The sequence below is a fragment of the Saccoglossus kowalevskii genome, chromosome 1 (assembly GCF_978046115.1).
Source record: "Saccoglossus kowalevskii chromosome 1, keSacKowa6.1, whole genome shotgun sequence".
Taxonomy (NCBI): Eukaryota; Metazoa; Hemichordata; class Enteropneusta; family Harrimaniidae; genus Saccoglossus; species Saccoglossus kowalevskii.
The window spans coordinates 19,667,731-19,686,040 of NC_140641.1; the positions used below are offsets into that span (position 1 = coordinate 19,667,731).

The 18,310-nt window shown below is 33.4% G+C and overlaps 1 protein-coding gene across 1 annotated transcript in view; it reads right to left on the reverse strand.

Moving 5' to 3' along the window:
* Positions 1-2,200: 2,200 nt before the first annotated feature.
* LOC102809942 (basic immunoglobulin-like variable motif-containing protein) overlaps positions 2,201-18,310 on the reverse strand; it is a 55,094-nt gene continuing 38,984 nt past the window's right edge. The window contains exons 6-9 of the mRNA XM_085496751.1: positions 14,272-14,376; positions 12,064-12,291; positions 5,712-5,795; positions 2,201-2,549 (exon numbers count right to left, since the gene is read on the reverse strand). Coding sequence (XP_085352877.1) covers positions 2,201-2,549; positions 5,712-5,795; positions 12,064-12,291; positions 14,272-14,376 — 766 coding nt within the window. The remainder of the gene's footprint in view (positions 2,550-5,711; positions 5,796-12,063; positions 12,292-14,271; positions 14,377-18,310) is intronic.

An 18,310-nucleotide genomic window follows, 5' to 3' on the forward strand; every position in this document is an offset into this window, starting at 1 on the left:
AGGCTAAATCCAACTAACATGTAATCAGTAAGGGAATTAAGTCTCAAAAGAATTCATTAAAATTAAAAATGACTTATTTTTACAAAGGTCTTCATAATACATGTGATTTCTCCCCAGGCAGTTTACACCATTTAGTTTTAAAGCTATCACATACAACAGATCAAAAAATCACTGTCCAGCAGACGAAATGATTAATGAGTCGACACTCAGCTTAAACTGAATAAAAGATGTGATACAATTCTCTAGCGTCTTAATTTAAACATTTGGTCTGGTCTGGTCTGATGAGCTGAGAAATATTCATTTAATTGACAGTCAGAGGGCACACATTTTGCTCAAGTGGAAACCCCTACACAATATAACCATATAAATCTAGTCTTCACAGCCATGAAGACATTGCTGTAGATGCATTACACTTATTTTACATCGGCATGGCAAAAAACAAAAAAAACAAAACACCATAATTGATTATCTTGTAGCTTGAGAAATATAAAGTCAATCACAGACTTTCGCTCTTAATTAAAACAATAAAGTTAATAACAATAAGCATAATAATGTGATGAATGGTAATATTAAATAAAAAAAATATACAACCCTCCCCAAAAAATCACAAAGTTACCTCTTCAATGCAACATACATAATTAAGTTTAATCACAAATCATCTATTTTTTAAGAGTTAAAGACACTTTTTTTTTCAGAGAACTGAACTTGACATCATGGTAGTGGTGAGACACTGTTTGATATTCTTAGAAGTTGAAAACACTTTTCTTAAAACCAAACCTGATATCATGGTAGTGGCAAAGACACTGAATTAACCCAGCCTAGGCATTATATACCACATGTTTGTGATTTAAATTAACCCAGCCTAGGCATTATATACCACATGTTTGTGATCTAAATTAAACCAGCCTAGGCATTATATACCACATGTTTGTGATCTAAATTAACCCAGCCCAGGCATTATATACCACATGTTTGTGATCTAAATTAACCCAGCCTAGGCATTATATACCACATGTTTGTGATCTAAATTAACCCAGCCTAGGCATTATATACCACATGTTTGTGATCTAAATTAACCCAGCCTAGGCATTATATACCACATGTTTGTGGTCTAAATTAACCCAGCCTAGGCATTATATACCACATATTTGTGATCTAAATTAACCCAGCCTAGGCATTATATACCACATGTTTGTGATCTAAATTAACCCAGCCTAGGCATTATATACCACATGTTTGTGGTCTAAATTAACCCAGCCTAGGCATTATATACCACATGTTTGTGGTCTAAATTAACCCAGCCCAGGCATTATATACCACATGTTTGTGATCTAAATTAACCCAGCCTAGGCATTATATACCACATGTTTGTGATCTAAATTAACCCAGCCTAGGCATTATATACCACATGTTTGTGATCTGAATTAACCCATTCTAAGCATTATATACCACATGTTTGTGGTACTTGAGTAAAAAAATGTAAAGTAACATACAATAGTGTGAATGTACAAAAAGCAAATGGTACAACCTTGGTTGGGCAATTGTGTACAAATGAGGGTTATCACATGATATCTCTTGATCACAGAACTGATTGATACAAGCAACATCAAAGTGAGTGATGTCACAAGTATCAACCGTCTCTATTAAGAAATAAGAGATGTTCTTTTTGTATCACATGACCAACTCAGAATATCCAAAGACAGAGAAACCAAAATTTTATGATATTACGCTTATAAATCATATGCTAATTATCCACGGATCATTCTCAATAATCAACAGAAATATTACCATTTTTAGCGATATTTTTTTTAAAACAAACTTTAGTTGGCATGAAGGTATTGCCATTGTACTGGTTTATGAGTTAAACTATCAAACATCTCTGCCAAAGTACAATATACAATTCCCTTAATTTTATTGAAAACATTTCATTCAGTGACTTCCACTAAATCTAGTCCTCATGAATCCTCTCACATTATCAAATTGCGTGAATTTCAGCCAATGAAAATATTACAGTATTCTCGAGTAGTAGCACCAAGCAGACAGTATTAAAAGCAATTGTCAATAATTTCGGACAAATCATAGAAACAGAATAAAAAATTTGAAACCTCTTTCTTTTTCACACTGATGAGAAAGGGGAGTAATTATTTAAGCACTGCTTGTGGCACGTACCATATGGACAATAATAACGTCAACTACCGAATTAGTCATCGCTGGTAAGTGATTCATCAGTGCTATCACTGTCAGCTATGCTAGGGTAAATATCCTCAGTCCATTGGTAATCATGAGTATCGGCAACCGTCACCTCATCCGCAGTCTCATCCCTCTGCAGTGAGACGTTTTGTAATTGTCCAGCCGGTGGTGGTTTGGTTACAGATTTGAGCGGTTTCAGCGACCGGATTCCTTGCCAGCTGCTCTTCTGAAATGCCATGATACAATGTAAATTACCACCAATTTTCTTGGTCTTGCGTTTCTGAACGCCAAGGTGTACTTTACGTATATTCAAATATTCTGGATTTTGAAGATTCAGGTCTTTGACAATATCCTGCCATCTAAGTTGGAGAAAGAAAGGTTTATTAATTATTAAACAATGTATATTCCTATGAAAACAACAATGACAATGAGAACAACACATATTCTTTCAATATAAGTTCCCCTCCATTAATAATTGTGAATCTAAAAATTACATCAAATAAGTTTTGGACAAAAAATTTTAAACAATCGCCCGATTTTCACGGTTCCATCAATCATATGAATCAATCAGCATTCCTGTAACAACAACTTGCATCAATTTCAAACCCAATAGCGATGTAAATCAGCATATATTTTTACTTAACTATAAAATATGCAAATTAGCAATTATCTCAGCTTCTTTTTTTTGCACATTCCAGAACTTTAAAAAAAAATAGCTCCTAGACGCTTTGACCTTTACTTTTGAAATTTTCACAAATGATTGACAATGTGTCTATCTTCAAAACGCTGTCGGGCATTGTTTTTGGTTGAACAGTGTTACAACAATCGTACAGTCAACTAGCCTGAGTGTTAATTTATGCATAAACTTGAATTAGTGAAATTTGAGCTGCTGCCCTGCAAAATTGACAACTGGTAGACAGTTTTCAAGACGGCACTTTCTTCATAGTAAACAGATGTACCCGTAAACCAATTTTGACAGGAAACAGAAGCCTGGTTTAGAAGCTAATTTTTTTTTTATCACTTTTGACTAAAAAACACATTTTTGTTCATATTTCAAACTACAGTGTCCATAAAAAAAAAATACTTACAAAATTTTAAAATTCATACAATAAGCTTTCCGAAAATATATAGTTTTGTGGACAAGGGAGGTCATCTTGGTTGCCTAATTAACTAATTAAAATACCTGTCAGGTAAACTGCATCTCTACCTTAAACCAACAGAAATTGTCATCTTATATTACGTCATAGCTTGAACTGCTAATAACATATGATTTTGCGTTTGATTTCTCATGCAAATGCATTGCAGCATGTGACTTTGTGTTCCAATTAACATGGAAATGGACCAGAGCATGCGATGCTGCGTTTGATTTTGTCTACAGTGAATACGCGTTTATAGTGGAAAGTCTGCCAAGGTATAATTGGTGAGGTAACTGCCAAATAAATTAACCTTGGCTGGCAAAGACGATTTTAACATTATTATAGAACAATACAGGGATACACAATTGTACACTGCTCATATCAAATATATCAACGTAGTTTTGATCTCAGTCCAGTCTACTAATTATAAGTGTTATATTTTCTTTGTAGTGCAATGTTGACTTTTTAAAAGTTAATTTGTTTTAAAGATTATTCAGTACCACAACATTTAACATTTAATAAACAAGACATGAATGTCACAGTCCCCGTTATTTGATTACAAAGTAGAACAAGGAACATCTGCAAACAGGTGAATGAATATGTACTCTATGTGGGTACAACTCATCATAAAGTGATTTCCAATAATCTAGTTTTGTACTGACAACGAAAAACTTCCACTGACCCATGAATTTGCTCCTATCGCAGCCACTTTAGGGGCGAATTTTTTCATATTTGGCATCAAAACAGACATTTTCATGAACATTTGTATGGATATAGTAAATAACTGCATTGTTTTAATCTACATATTTTTGAGAGGGTGGGTCATTATTGCCAAAAGCACATCTACTCATGCCAAGGTGTAATTATACCAAATATGAATAAAATCGACATGGTGGTCGTAGAGAACATTTGTATGGATATAGTAAATAACTGCATTGTTTTAATCTACATATTTTTGAGAGGGTGGGTCATTATTGCCAAAAGCACATCTACTCATGCCAAGGTGTAATTATACCAAATATGAATAAAATCGACATGGTGGTCGTAGAGATACATTTGTAGCAGCAAATAACTGCATTGATATAATTTGAATATTTTTGGGAGGGTGTGGTCATTACTGTCAGAAGCACATCTGCTCGTGTCGAGGTGTAATCCTACCACATATGAACTAAATTGGCCCAATGGTTGCTGGGATAAGAGCAAATAACTGCATTGGTTTTATTTACAAATTTTTGGGAGGGTGGGTCATTATCGCCAAAAACACATCCACTCATGCCAAGGTGTAATCATACCAAATATGAATAAAATCGACATGGTGGTCGTAGAGATACATTTGTAGCAGCAAATAACTGCATTGATATAATTTGCATATTTTTGAAGGGCGTGGTCATTACTGTCAGAAGCACATCTACTTGTGTCAAGGTGTAATCCTACCACATATGAACTAAATTGGGCAAATGGTTGCTGGGATAAGAGCAAATAACTGCATTGATCTAATTTGCATATTTTTGAAGGGCGTGGTCATTACTGTCAGAAGCACATCTACTTGTGTCAAGGTGTAATCCTACCAAATATGAACTAAATTGGGCAAATGGTTGCTGGGATAAGAGCAAATAACTGCATTGATCTAATTTGCATATTTTTGGGAGGGTGTGGTCATTATTGCCGAAAGCACATCTACTCGTGCCAAGGTGTAATCATACCAAATATGAACAAGTCATTGTTAAATTTTTGAAAGGTTTCTTTGTGTTTGTCATATTAAAGCGGAGGGGTTGTCGCGAGCGTGTCCTTGAAACTTGAGTCCCAAGTGGCGTATACAACAGATTATTTATTCACATCAAATTCGAACACGTGTTGTGTGACGACCCCTCCGGTTTAAGACAGCAAAGAAAAACATAGATCAAAAGTGAAAGCATCTCCAAGTTATCACATTTTAAAGAAACAATATGGCCGCCAGTTGGCCATATTTGATCAAATTGCAAATTGAATTGACATGTACATGTATCCATTTATGACATGCTAAATATCAATGAAAATGATACATGGGTGACAGAGATACATTGTATAGTAATATGGCCAAAAATAAAAACAGCTTGCATATTACAGTCAGAAGCACATCTACTCATTTCCACATTCAACCATATGTGACTCACTTTACTGGTAGAAAATATGAGCCTCAGGTTTCAAACTGACACACGGTGACGAGAGATACAAATCCTTTATTTGTGGCCTTACTATGTCAGTTATTTACATTACAAATTAATTTGTCTAATGGGATAACAAATTCAATTCCTGAATGTATAGACATGTTTGAAGTCTGCAAGACAGTGAGTACATTTAGCAAGATGATCACAAAGTTCACTGACATATTGTAATTTATCTTACTTCACACACTGTATTCCTGGATGTCTTCTACTGGTATCACCAATCAGTATCCAGGTCTCCCCTTCATCGTCTTCTAAATCACCTCTGAAAAAAAAATAATTAAGGAAAATAATTATAACTTCACAATTTGTTTCATTTTCTAACCGTGTTAGAAACACAGACTAACAATTTGCACTCGCCTGTATGAATGCATAGTTTTCGAAGGCACATCATCAAATCTAATTTGATGGCATATCATCAAATCCAATTTGATGGCACATCATCAAATCCAATTTGATGGCACATCTTCAAATCTAATTGGTACTCACCTGTATGAATGCATAGATTTTGATTGCACATCATCAAATCTAACTTGATGGCATATCATCAAATCCAATTTGATGGCATATCATCAAATCCAATTGGTACTCACCTGTATGAATGCATAGATTTTGATTGCACTTCATCAAATCTAATTTGATGGCATATCATCAAATCCAATTGGTACTCACCTGTATGAATGCATAGATTTCAATAGCACATCATCAAATCCAATTTGATGGCACATCTTCAAATCCAATTTGATGACATATCATCAAATCCAATTTGATGGCATATCATCAAATCCAATTTGATGCATATCTTCAAATCCAATTTGATGGCATATCATCAAATCCAATTTGATGGCACATCTTCAAATCCAATTTGATGGCATATCATTAAATCCAATTTGATGGCACATCTTCAAATTCAATTGGTACTCACCTGTATGAATTCATGGATTTTGATGGCACATCATCAAATCTAATTTGATGGCATATCTTCAAATCCAATTTGATGGCATATCATCAAATCTAATTTGATGGCATATCTTCAAATCCAATTTGATGGCATATCATTAAATCCAATTTGATGGCACATCTTCAAATCCAATTGGCACTCACCTGTATGAATTCATGGATTTTGATAGCACATCATCAAATCTAATTTGATGGCATATCTTCAAATCCAATTTGATGGCATATCATTAAATCCAATTTGATGGCATATCTTCAAATCCAATTTGATGGCACATCATCAAATCCAATTTAATGGCATATCTTCAAATCCAATTTGATGGCACATCTTCAAATCCAATTGGTACTCACCTGTATGAATGCATAGATTTCGATAGCACATTATCAAATCTAATTTGATGGCATATCTTCAAATCCAATTTGATGGCATATCTTCAAATCCAATTTGATGGCACATCATCAAATCCAATTTGATGGCATATCTTCAAATCCAATTTAATGGCACATCTTCAAATCCAATTGGTACTCACCTGTATGAATGCACAGATTTCGATAGCACATCATCAAATCTAATTTGATGGCATATCTTCAAATCCAATTTGATGGCACATCATCAAATCCAATTTGATGGCATATCTTCAAATCCAATTAGATGGCACATCTTCAAATGCAACTGGTACTCACCTGTATGAATTCATGGATTTTGATGGCACATCATCAAATCTAATTTGATGGCATATCTTCAAATCCAATTTGATGGCATATCATCAAATTCAATTTGATGGCACATCTTCAAATCCAATTGGTACTCACCTGTATGAATGCATAGATTTCGATAGCACATCATCAAATCCAATTTGATGGCACATCATCAAATCTAATTTGATGGCATATATTCAAATCCAATTTGATGGCATATCATCAAATCCAATTTGATGGCACATCTTCAAATCCAATTTGATGGCACATCTTCAAATCCAATTTGATGGCACATCTTCAAATCCAATTGGCACTCACCTGTATGAATGCATAGATTTTGATGGCACATCATAAAATCCAATTTGATGGCATATCATCAAATCCAATTTGATGGCACATCTTCAAATCCAATTTGTACTCACCTGTATGAGTTCATGGATTTTGATGGCACATCATCAAATCTAATTTGATGGCATATCATCAAATCCAATTTGATGGCACATCATCAAATCCAATTTGATGGCACATCTTCAAATCTAATTGATACTCACCTGTATGAATGCATAGATTTTGATTGCACATCATCAAATCTAACTTGATGGCATATCATCAAATCCAATTTGATGGCATATCATCAAATCCAATTGGTACTCACCTGTATGAATGCATAGATTTTGATTGCACATCATCAAATCTAATTTGATGGCATATCATCAAATCCAATTGGTACTCACCTGTATGAATGCATAGATTTCGATAGCACATCATCAAATCCAATTTGATGGCACATCTTCAAATCCAATTTGATGGCATATCATCAAATCCAATTTGATGGCATATCATCAAAACCAATTTGATGCATATCTTCAAATCCAATTTGATGGCATATCATCAAATCCAATTTGATGGCACATCTTCAAATCCAATTTGATGGCATATCATTAAATCCAATTTGATGGCACATCTTCAAATTCAATTGGTACTCACCTGTATGAATTCATGGATTTTGATGGCACATCATCAAATCTAATTTGATGGCATATCATCAAATCCAATTTGATGGCACACCATCAAATCCAATTTGATGGCACATCTTCAAATCTAATTGATACTCACCTGTATGAATGCATAGATTTTGATTGCACATCATCAAATCTAACTTGATGGCATATCATCAAATCCAATTTGATGGCATATCATCAAATCCAATTGGTACTCACCTGTATGAATGCATAGATTTTGATTGCACATCATCAAATCTAATTTGATGGCATATCATCAAATCCAATTGGTACTCACCTGTATGAATGCATAGATTTCGATAGCACATCATCAAATCCAATTTGATGGCACATCTTCAAATCCAATTTGATGGCATATCATCAAATCCAATTTGATGGCATATCATCAAAACCAATTTGATGCATATCTTCAAATCCAATTTGATGGCATATCATCAAATCCAATTTGATGGCACATCTTCAAATCCAATTTGATGGCATATCATTAAATCCAATTTGATGGCACATCTTCAAATTCAATTGGTACTCACCTGTATGAATTCATGGATTTTGATGGCACATCATCAAATCTAATTTGATGGCATATCTTCAAATCCAATTTGATGGCATATCATCAAATCTAATTTGATGGCATATCTTCAAATCCAATTTGATGGCATATCATTAAATCCAATTTGATGGCACATCTTCAAATCCAATTGGCACTCACCTGTATGAATTCATGGATTTCGATAGCACATCATCAAATCTAATTTGATGGCATATCTTCAAATCCAATTTGATGGCATATCATCAAATCCAATTTGATGGCATATCTTCAAATCCAATTTGATGGCATATCTTCAAATCCAATTGGTACTCACCTGTATGAATGCATAGATTTCGATAGCACATCATCAAATCCAATTTGATGGCACATCATCAAATCTAATTTGATGGCATATATTCAAATCCAATTTGATGGCATATCATCAAATCCAATTTGACGGCACATCTTCAAATCCAATTTGATGGCACATCTTCAAATCCAATTTGATGGCACATCTTCAAATCCAATTGGCACTCACCTGTATGAATGCATAGATTTTGATGGCACATCATAAAATCCAATTTGATGGCATATAATCAAATCCAATTTGATGGCACATCTTCAAATCCAATTTGTACTCACCTGTATGAGTTCATGGATTTTGATGGCACATCATCAAATCTAATTTGATGGCACATCTTCAAATCCAATTTGATGGCACATCTTCAAATCCAATTTGATGGCATATCTTCAAATCCAATTTGATGGCATATCATCAAATCCAATTTGGTGGCACATCTTCAAATCCAATTGGTACTCACCCGTATATGCATAGATTTCGATAGCACATCATCAAATCCAATTTGATGGCATATCTTCAAATCCAATTTGGTGGCACATCTTCAAATCCAATTGGTACTCACCCGTATATGCATAGATTTCGATAGCACATCATCAAATCCAATTTGATGGCATATCTTCAAATCCAATTTGGTGGCACATCTTCAAATCCAATTTGGTGGCACATCTTCAAATCCAATTTGATGGCATATCTTCAAATCCAATTTAATGGCACATCTTCAAATCCAATTTGATGGCACATCTTCAAATCCAATTTGATGGCATATCTTCAAATCCAATTTGATGGCATATCATCAAATCCAATTTGATGGCACATCATCAAATCCAATTTGATGGCATATCTTCAAATCCAATTTGATGGCATATCATCAAATCCAATTTGATGGCATATCATCAAATCCAATTTGATGGCACATCATCAAATCCAATTTGGTGGCACATCTTCCAATCCAATTTGATGGCATATCATCAAATCCAATTTGATGGCACATCTTCATATCCAATTTGATGGCATATCTTCAAATCCAATTTGATGGCACATCATCAAAACCAATTTGATGGCACATCATCAAATCCAATTTGATGGCACATCTTCAAATCCAATTTGATGGCACATCTTCAAATCCAATTTGATGGCACATCTTCAAATCCAATTGGCACTCACCTGTATGAATTCATAGATTTTGATGGCACATCATCAAATCCAATTTGATGGCACATCTTCAAATCCAATTTGATGGCACATCTTCAAATACAATTTGATGGCACATCTTCAAATGCAATTGGCACTCACCTGTATGAATGCATTGATTTTGATGGCACATCATCAAATCCAATTTGAGGGCACATCTTCGAATCCAATTGGTACTCACCTGTATGAATGCATAGATTTTGATTGCACATCATTAAATCCAATTTGATGGCACATCTTCGAATCCAATTGGTACTCACCTGTATGAATGCATAGATTTTGATGGCACATCATCAAATCCAATTTGATGGCATATCATCAAATCCAATTTGATGGCACATCTTCAAATCCAATTTGATGGCATATCTTCAAATCCAATTTGATGGCACATCATCAAATCCAATTTGATGGCACATCTTCAAATCCAATTTGATGGCACATCTTCAAATCCAATTTGATGGCACATCTTCAAATCCAATTGGCACTCACCTGTATGAATTCATAGATTTTGATGGCACATCATCAAATCCAATTTGATGGCACATCTTCAAATCCAATTTGATGGCACATCTTCGAATCCAATTGGTACTCACCTGTATGAATGCATAGATTTTGATTGCACATCATTAAATCCAATTTGATGGCACATCTTCGAATCCAATTGGTACTCACCTGTATGAATGCATAGATTTTGATGGCACATCATCAAATCCAATTTGATGGCACATCATCAAATTCAATTTGATGGCATATCTTCAAATCCAATTTGATGGCACATCTTCAAATTCAATTTGATGGCATATCTTCAAATCCAATTTGATAGCACATCATCAAATCCAATTTGATGGCACATCTTCGGATCCAATTGGTACTCACCTGTATGAATGCATAGATTTTGATGGCACATCATCAAATCCAATTTGATGGCACATTATCAAATCCAATTTGATGGCACATCTTCAAATCCAATTTGATGGCACATCTTCGGATCCAATTGGTACTCACCTGTATGAATGCATAGATTTTGATGGCACATCATCAAATCCAATTTGATGGCACATCTTTAAATCCAATTGGCACTCACCTGTATGAATGCATAGATTTTGATGGCACATCATCAAATCCAATACGATGGCACATCTTTAAATCCAATTGGCACTCACCTGTATGAATGCATAGATTTTGATGGCACATCATCAAATCCAATACGATGGCACATCTTTAAATCCAATTGGCACTCACCTGTATGAATGCATAAATTTTGATGGCACATCATCAAATCCAATACGATGGCACATCTTTAAATCCAATTGGCACTCACCTGTATGAATGCATAAATTTTGATGGCACATCATCAAATCCAATACGATGGCACATCTTTAAATCCAATTGGCACTCACCTGTATGAATGCATAGATTTTGATGGCACATCATCAAATCCAATACGATGGCACATCTTTAAATCCAATTGGTACTCACCTGTATGAATGCATAAATTTTGATGGCACATCATCAAATCCAATACGATGGCACATCTTTAAATCCAATTGGCACTCACCTGTATGAATGCATAGATTTCGATGGCACATCATCAAATCCAATTGGCACTCACCTGTATGAATGCATATATTTTGATGGCACATCATCAAATCCAATTGGCACTCACCTGTATGAATGCATAGATTTTGATGGCACATCTTCAAATCCAATTGGCACTCACCTGTATGAATGCATAGATTTTGATGGCACATCATCAAATCCAATTGGCACTCACCTGTATGCATGTACGGCTTTTGAAGGCACATCTTCAAATCCAATTGGACAAAAGTAATGGTTTTGGCAATGGTAAATGTAAGTAATGGAGGGATCTTTCAGTCCAGACTTCAGTAGTCGTAAAGCTTCTTCTGATGTCCTTCCCATTGTTCTGCCTTTGCCATGTGGTTTGTACAGGTAATAGGTTCTCCCACGAACATTGTAGAAATCATTGAGTTGTTTAAACCATCTGAAAAAGCAATAGACTTATAGCTTAATTATTAGTATCTACATAGCGATACAATAAATTGGCGTTACTTTGTAAAATTTGCATTCATTTCATTGAACAGAAATTGATCTCCCACATTCAGAAGGTATTGAGAATAGCATTTCAGTCTAAATCAAATTTAACATCTGCTTCTGTGTGAATACAGAATATAAGCAGTAATCTTAAAACAAAATATCAGAAAAATCAAACTTTGTAAAAGTCAGGTAATCTGCTAATTATCCCTTAAGTTATCTATATACTAAATTTGATCAAAATTCTGTTTACACAGTGCGAAATAAGCAAGACTAATATGCAAATTAGCTACTTAATATGCATAGATATGACCACAAAACTAATCATATCTGAACATGACCTCAAGGTACACTGTACCTATATACCAAATTTAATCAAACTCGGCTCAGAATTTTTTTTGAAATTTTTCCTACATGTACAGAAATAAGTCAATTAAGATGCAAATTAGCTACTTATTGTGCCATTAAGCCAAGATACCTATATAACAAATCTGAAAAAAAATTCACTAAGATAATTAATATGCAAATTAGCTACTTAATATGCTTAGCCATGGCCATAAAACTAATCATATCTGTGCACTACCCTAAGATACCTACATGTATGTATTAAAGTCTGTTCAGAAATTCTGAGAATAAGCTAAAAATTAATCTGAAAAGTGGAAGTTCAAGAAGAAGTTTCTTTATGAAAAGTGGACAATAAATGGAACACAGTCATAAATCATACGAGCTTAATAATATACAAATAAATAATTTCTCTTTATCTAATAAATTGGCTGACAGAGTAATAACAGAAAACCATTATAAGCCATCTGTTTTTATTTTTAACAAACTGCAAAATATATATCTAAAAATAGGATATGCCCTCAAGTAACACGCCTCTACTGTCTTCTGTTTTTTTCTTTTTACATATTACTTATATTTTGTTTCATTTGTATGATATTTTTTTTTTATTTTTTATTTCTTGTTTATTTTTATGTATATCTTATTTTGTATTGTTTCAAATACCCTCACATTGGCTTTCTTGATTACCAAACCTTTAAAAAAAAGGCCAGAAAAAAAATAAATAAAATGCATATTTAGAAATAATGAAAAAATTAAAGCCGAAACTAGGATCCTATTTTAAACCAGGTTGCATGGAAATCATTTTTGTCTCTGTATTCGTTCTAATAACCTTTTCTTGCAAGGATAATTCAATATATAGCCATCCAGAGATCAGAGAATATAAATTTCCGCACAATACAACAAAATTAATTTACCGATACAAGTTTATTTTGACAAATTTACACAATAGTACGAGTCCGGGGGGAAAACCATGAAATAATGTAACTGTAATATCATTCGGGAGCGAGTCACTGTGACATCTTTGAAAAATGGTTTACATTATTTTATTATGGATTTTTCTATATTTATAATTTCTTTGATGATTTATGATATATATTTGATCAAATGGAAACAATATTTTGATGGAAATATTGAATTAGGTACATAGCTTAATTTTGTTAATGTTACCTTAAGTTGATATTTTGGTGTTTGAATAGTTTTAAGAAAGTTTGTTCCTGTTTCGAATAGAACTACACATACTTATTCACATTACCAGTGTCACTAGCTTATATACAGGTATTCTTAGGATGAGAGGTTATTATAACTGACTTTTAAAGCCACCTGCTGAAAGCCTCTCTGGAAGCCAAAACAAATGGGGAAACAAGGCACCAGTAGCCAATGAGTTAAACCATGAACAAGCTGAACTGGAAAATTTAAGTACTGTTTCTGGACTATGGTAGATACTGCTAGAATTCAGAACTAATCTCATAAAATACACAGCTGCAGACTTTAATAGTTTATACACATGTAAAGTTTAGACATTTTTAATTTATATGACAAGTGTATAGAAATTATTTATTATATTCATTTGAATCACAGCTTTCCCTACCTCATTAATGTGGAATTACCAGTAAATGGACCAAATCGGATTTCACCAAATGGTGGCTTGAATCCAAGTACTGCCAGCGCTTCTTCTTGAGTTATTGGCTCCATACTATAAAAAAAAATGAAAAAAACATGTGACCAAGCTCAGTGAGGTGGCAATTTTGAGATAGAATCGTGCATCAGAAATGGTCTGCAAACCACTTAACTTCATGAAAAAAATGTTTCATGAATTTTTCAAGGTATTGAAAATCATGAAATTTCGTAGACAAAATTTGACTGGGGTCCGGGAACAAATTTCAGAAAATATGGATATACCAATCAATATATTAATACGGTAGATCAATCAAATTGTGATTATTAAATGGTCAATAGATAAATTACAGATTGTCTGACCGTATAAATTATGACAAACATCAATTTCCTGCACTACTTAGTAAACACTAATTACAGAAATCTAATCGATTTTAACATGACATCTTTATTTTGAAGATTATCGGTATCAATTTATGGATAACAATACATGTATATTGAATTGACTCGTGTCAAAATGGTTGCATTGACGCCATGTTTAATTGTCATGTACGTGCCTTAATGTCACATGTAATTACTAAATTTACCCTAACACGTTTCATACATTCAAGTCAACTTAGAACTTTGTTCCCTCACTTGGAAACAAATACTAGTAACTTGATAGCTTATATAAACTCAGCGATGAGATACTGTAAAATACTTTATTTGCACTCGGAATTAATTTTTGCTGAAGAGATGATTCAGTGAAAATAAAATACAGCAATTAAAACATCCAAAAAGTCCTTTCAGTGAAAATTAATTCAACTAAATAAATTATTTCACAGTACACACCTGCCAATTTGTACTTTTGTTTCCTTTATCAAAATAAATCTGCATAATTGTTTCAATATTTTTTAACAATTTTCATCAAGATTTTGGCAGGAAAAATTATGGCATTCAAAAGTCATACTTGTATGACTTCATGGTTTTTGACTCCTATGTGTGTAACACACAATGGGAGTTTTGGAATCAGCGTGTCTGTGTGTACATTTATATGTATGTGTGTACAATGTATGTCTGTTCCACCATTATCTTGAATACCATTTGTCTGATTTAAATGAAAACTTGGTAAATGGATACCCTGGGACAAAGCACAGCCCTGATTAGGCTTGGAGTTGAGATATGTGCATATTAATTACCTAATTTGCATAATCATTTATCAATTTTAGGTTTTTCTGCTGACATTCCAAGAACAAATCATCACAGTTCAATAAAACTTGATAGATAGATGCTCTTGGACAATGCCCAGACCTGATTAGTTGAATTATTGTTGAATTGCGTGCATACTAATTACTTAATCTGCATAAATTAGCCAAATTACATTCCACAGATTTCTCCAGTGCTATCACGAATATTGAGTTATTGTCGTTGTATTTAATGTTACAGTGATTGCTTCGATAGCCGAGTGTCATTGCATAAATTATGTTAATTAGGGTCAATCTACATCCACAACATTGTCGCCATTGACAATCAGCATTAGTATTACTACTGCGATACTGAGTGATTGTTCGTCGTCGTCCGCCGACCGTGTCAATGTTTTACTTTTTCGACTACTTCTTGAAAACTACAAGGCTGAATGCTTTGATACTTGGTGTATATGTACCTTAGGTAGACCTCTCTGAGATTTGTTCATTTCATGATGATATCTTCAATTCTCTAATTTTGGTGAATATTTTTGTCATTTTTAGTAAAAAGTGATATTTTTGACTTCTTGTTAAAAAACGCAAGTCCAATTGCTGTGATATTACAAATATAGGTACTACATGTGGACCTCTCTTAGATTTGTTCATTTTTCAATGATATCTTTGATTCTCTAATTTTGGTGAATATTTTTGTCATTTTTGGTAAAAAGTGATATTTTCGACTTCTTGTTGAAAACCGCATGTCTGACTGCTTTTATATTACATATTGGTACTACATGTGGACCTCTTTCAGATTTGTTAATTTCGTGGTGATATCTTTAATTATTTAATTTCGATGATTATTTTTGTCCTTTTTGGTGAAAAGTGATATTTTTGAATTCTTGTTGACAATGCAACCAATATTAAAGGCATCAGACAAGTTTTATGACCAATGTATCAGGGAGTCATATATGGTCATGTGACGTCATTAATCAGTATTACTGTAATATCCCTGCATCCAGTGTTATAATGAAGGTATTATACAAGAGATATGACTAAATGTAATCACCTTTTTGTAATTTTGTCTAAAATTAAATTTGAATGATTTGATGGTATTTGGTAAATGACAAACTGGCAATGACATATCTTTTTTTAACCTTCACAAGAAAACTGTTCAAAATTTAGTTGATCTGAACAAATTGACAATTTGTTGTTTAATATCTATTAATGACATGTATTGAAGCTGAAAAATAACATTGTACAATGTATCATTAATTTATTGCTGCATTTTTACTTGTGTTGATAATGATGGTGGGAGTGAGCATAAATCTGTCATGATCTTCAGCAACCTTGATACTTGTGAGATCAGGTTTGCATTTAGTAAATTTGTTTTGACTGTAACATTAAATTGGCTCTCCTTGGTCAAAAAGCAGTGGAGTTTTACAATACATATGGCTGCCAGTCAGCCATATTTGAGTGAATAATTTATATAACTTGCATTAGTAAATCTTATTGACTGTAACATGAAATTGCTGCTACATGGTCATGTCTAAGAAAAAGATTGCTGATGCATTTTAAAAGCAGTGGAGTTTTACAACACAAATGGCTGCCAGTCAGCCATATTTGACTGTAACATGGAATTGCCACTCCTCGGTTATTGTCTAAGATAAAGATTACTGATGCATTTAAAAGCAGTGGAGTCTCATTTATTGCACCCAGTACTAACACCTTCTTGAAATTGGCCATGCTCATGTTTTATCAAATACTGGCAGACAAGATCCCATTGTGAATTTTTAAAATGCTTTTTCAGACAAAAACTGAAAATAACAGACAACATTGAAGTCTATCTTTTCAGTATAAGGCAGCTATACAACATAAATAACTGCTGACATTACCAGAGTTCAAACCTAGGTATCAATTTCTATACAGCTACAGCAGAATTTAACTCATAGCGCTCACACTCAGCACTGAACCCTACAAAGAATATGCTCAGGTATTTACCAAGTACTTTTGTCATTTACGAAAAAAAAAACTGATGATCTGCATTTAACAAAACATGATGTGACACATCAATGGTAGCAACAATCCATTAAAGAACGGTGAATTCCCTCAAGACAAAATATATAAAATGTTAAAAAAGTTTAATGATGGGGTAGGTAGGGAGGTATAAATGGCTTCTGAAAAGGCTTATTATATAGTATAATGGTTGGCTGAGCTTTTATTCCTAAATAGTAAATGAACACGTAATTGCATTACATCTTCCCTGTGAGTTTAATATCAAGTTTAAAAAATATATAAAGTTCAAACAGTCATGGCATATTAGAGACATATCTCCGTAATGGCATTTATTAAAATAAAATACTATACTATCGGCTATTTTGAATCCAAACTAAAGAACAAAATTATGTGCATTAAGGTCCCATAATGTACACTGTACAAGGTTGAACGAATATGCATGACCTACATTCAGAATGACAGAAATGTTTTTTTTTGATGAATTCTTAAAATTAAAATGGCCACCATCTTTAATTGTATCATCAAATGAATAAATGTGCATGACGTATGATGTTTATATAAAGTTTGAATATAACAGTCAGGGCATATGTCAGAGATATATATATTGATTATATATTGATGCAGATGTAAATGTTGATGTAAATGTTGACGTAAATGTTATTTATATAAAGTTTGAATATAACAGTCAGGGCATATGTCAGAGATATATATATTGATTATATATTGATGCAGATGTAAATGTTGATGCAAATGTTGACGTAAATGTTGATGTAACTTGATGCAAATAATGTTGATGCAAAAGTTGATTTAAAGTTTGATGCAATTGCAGATGCAAAC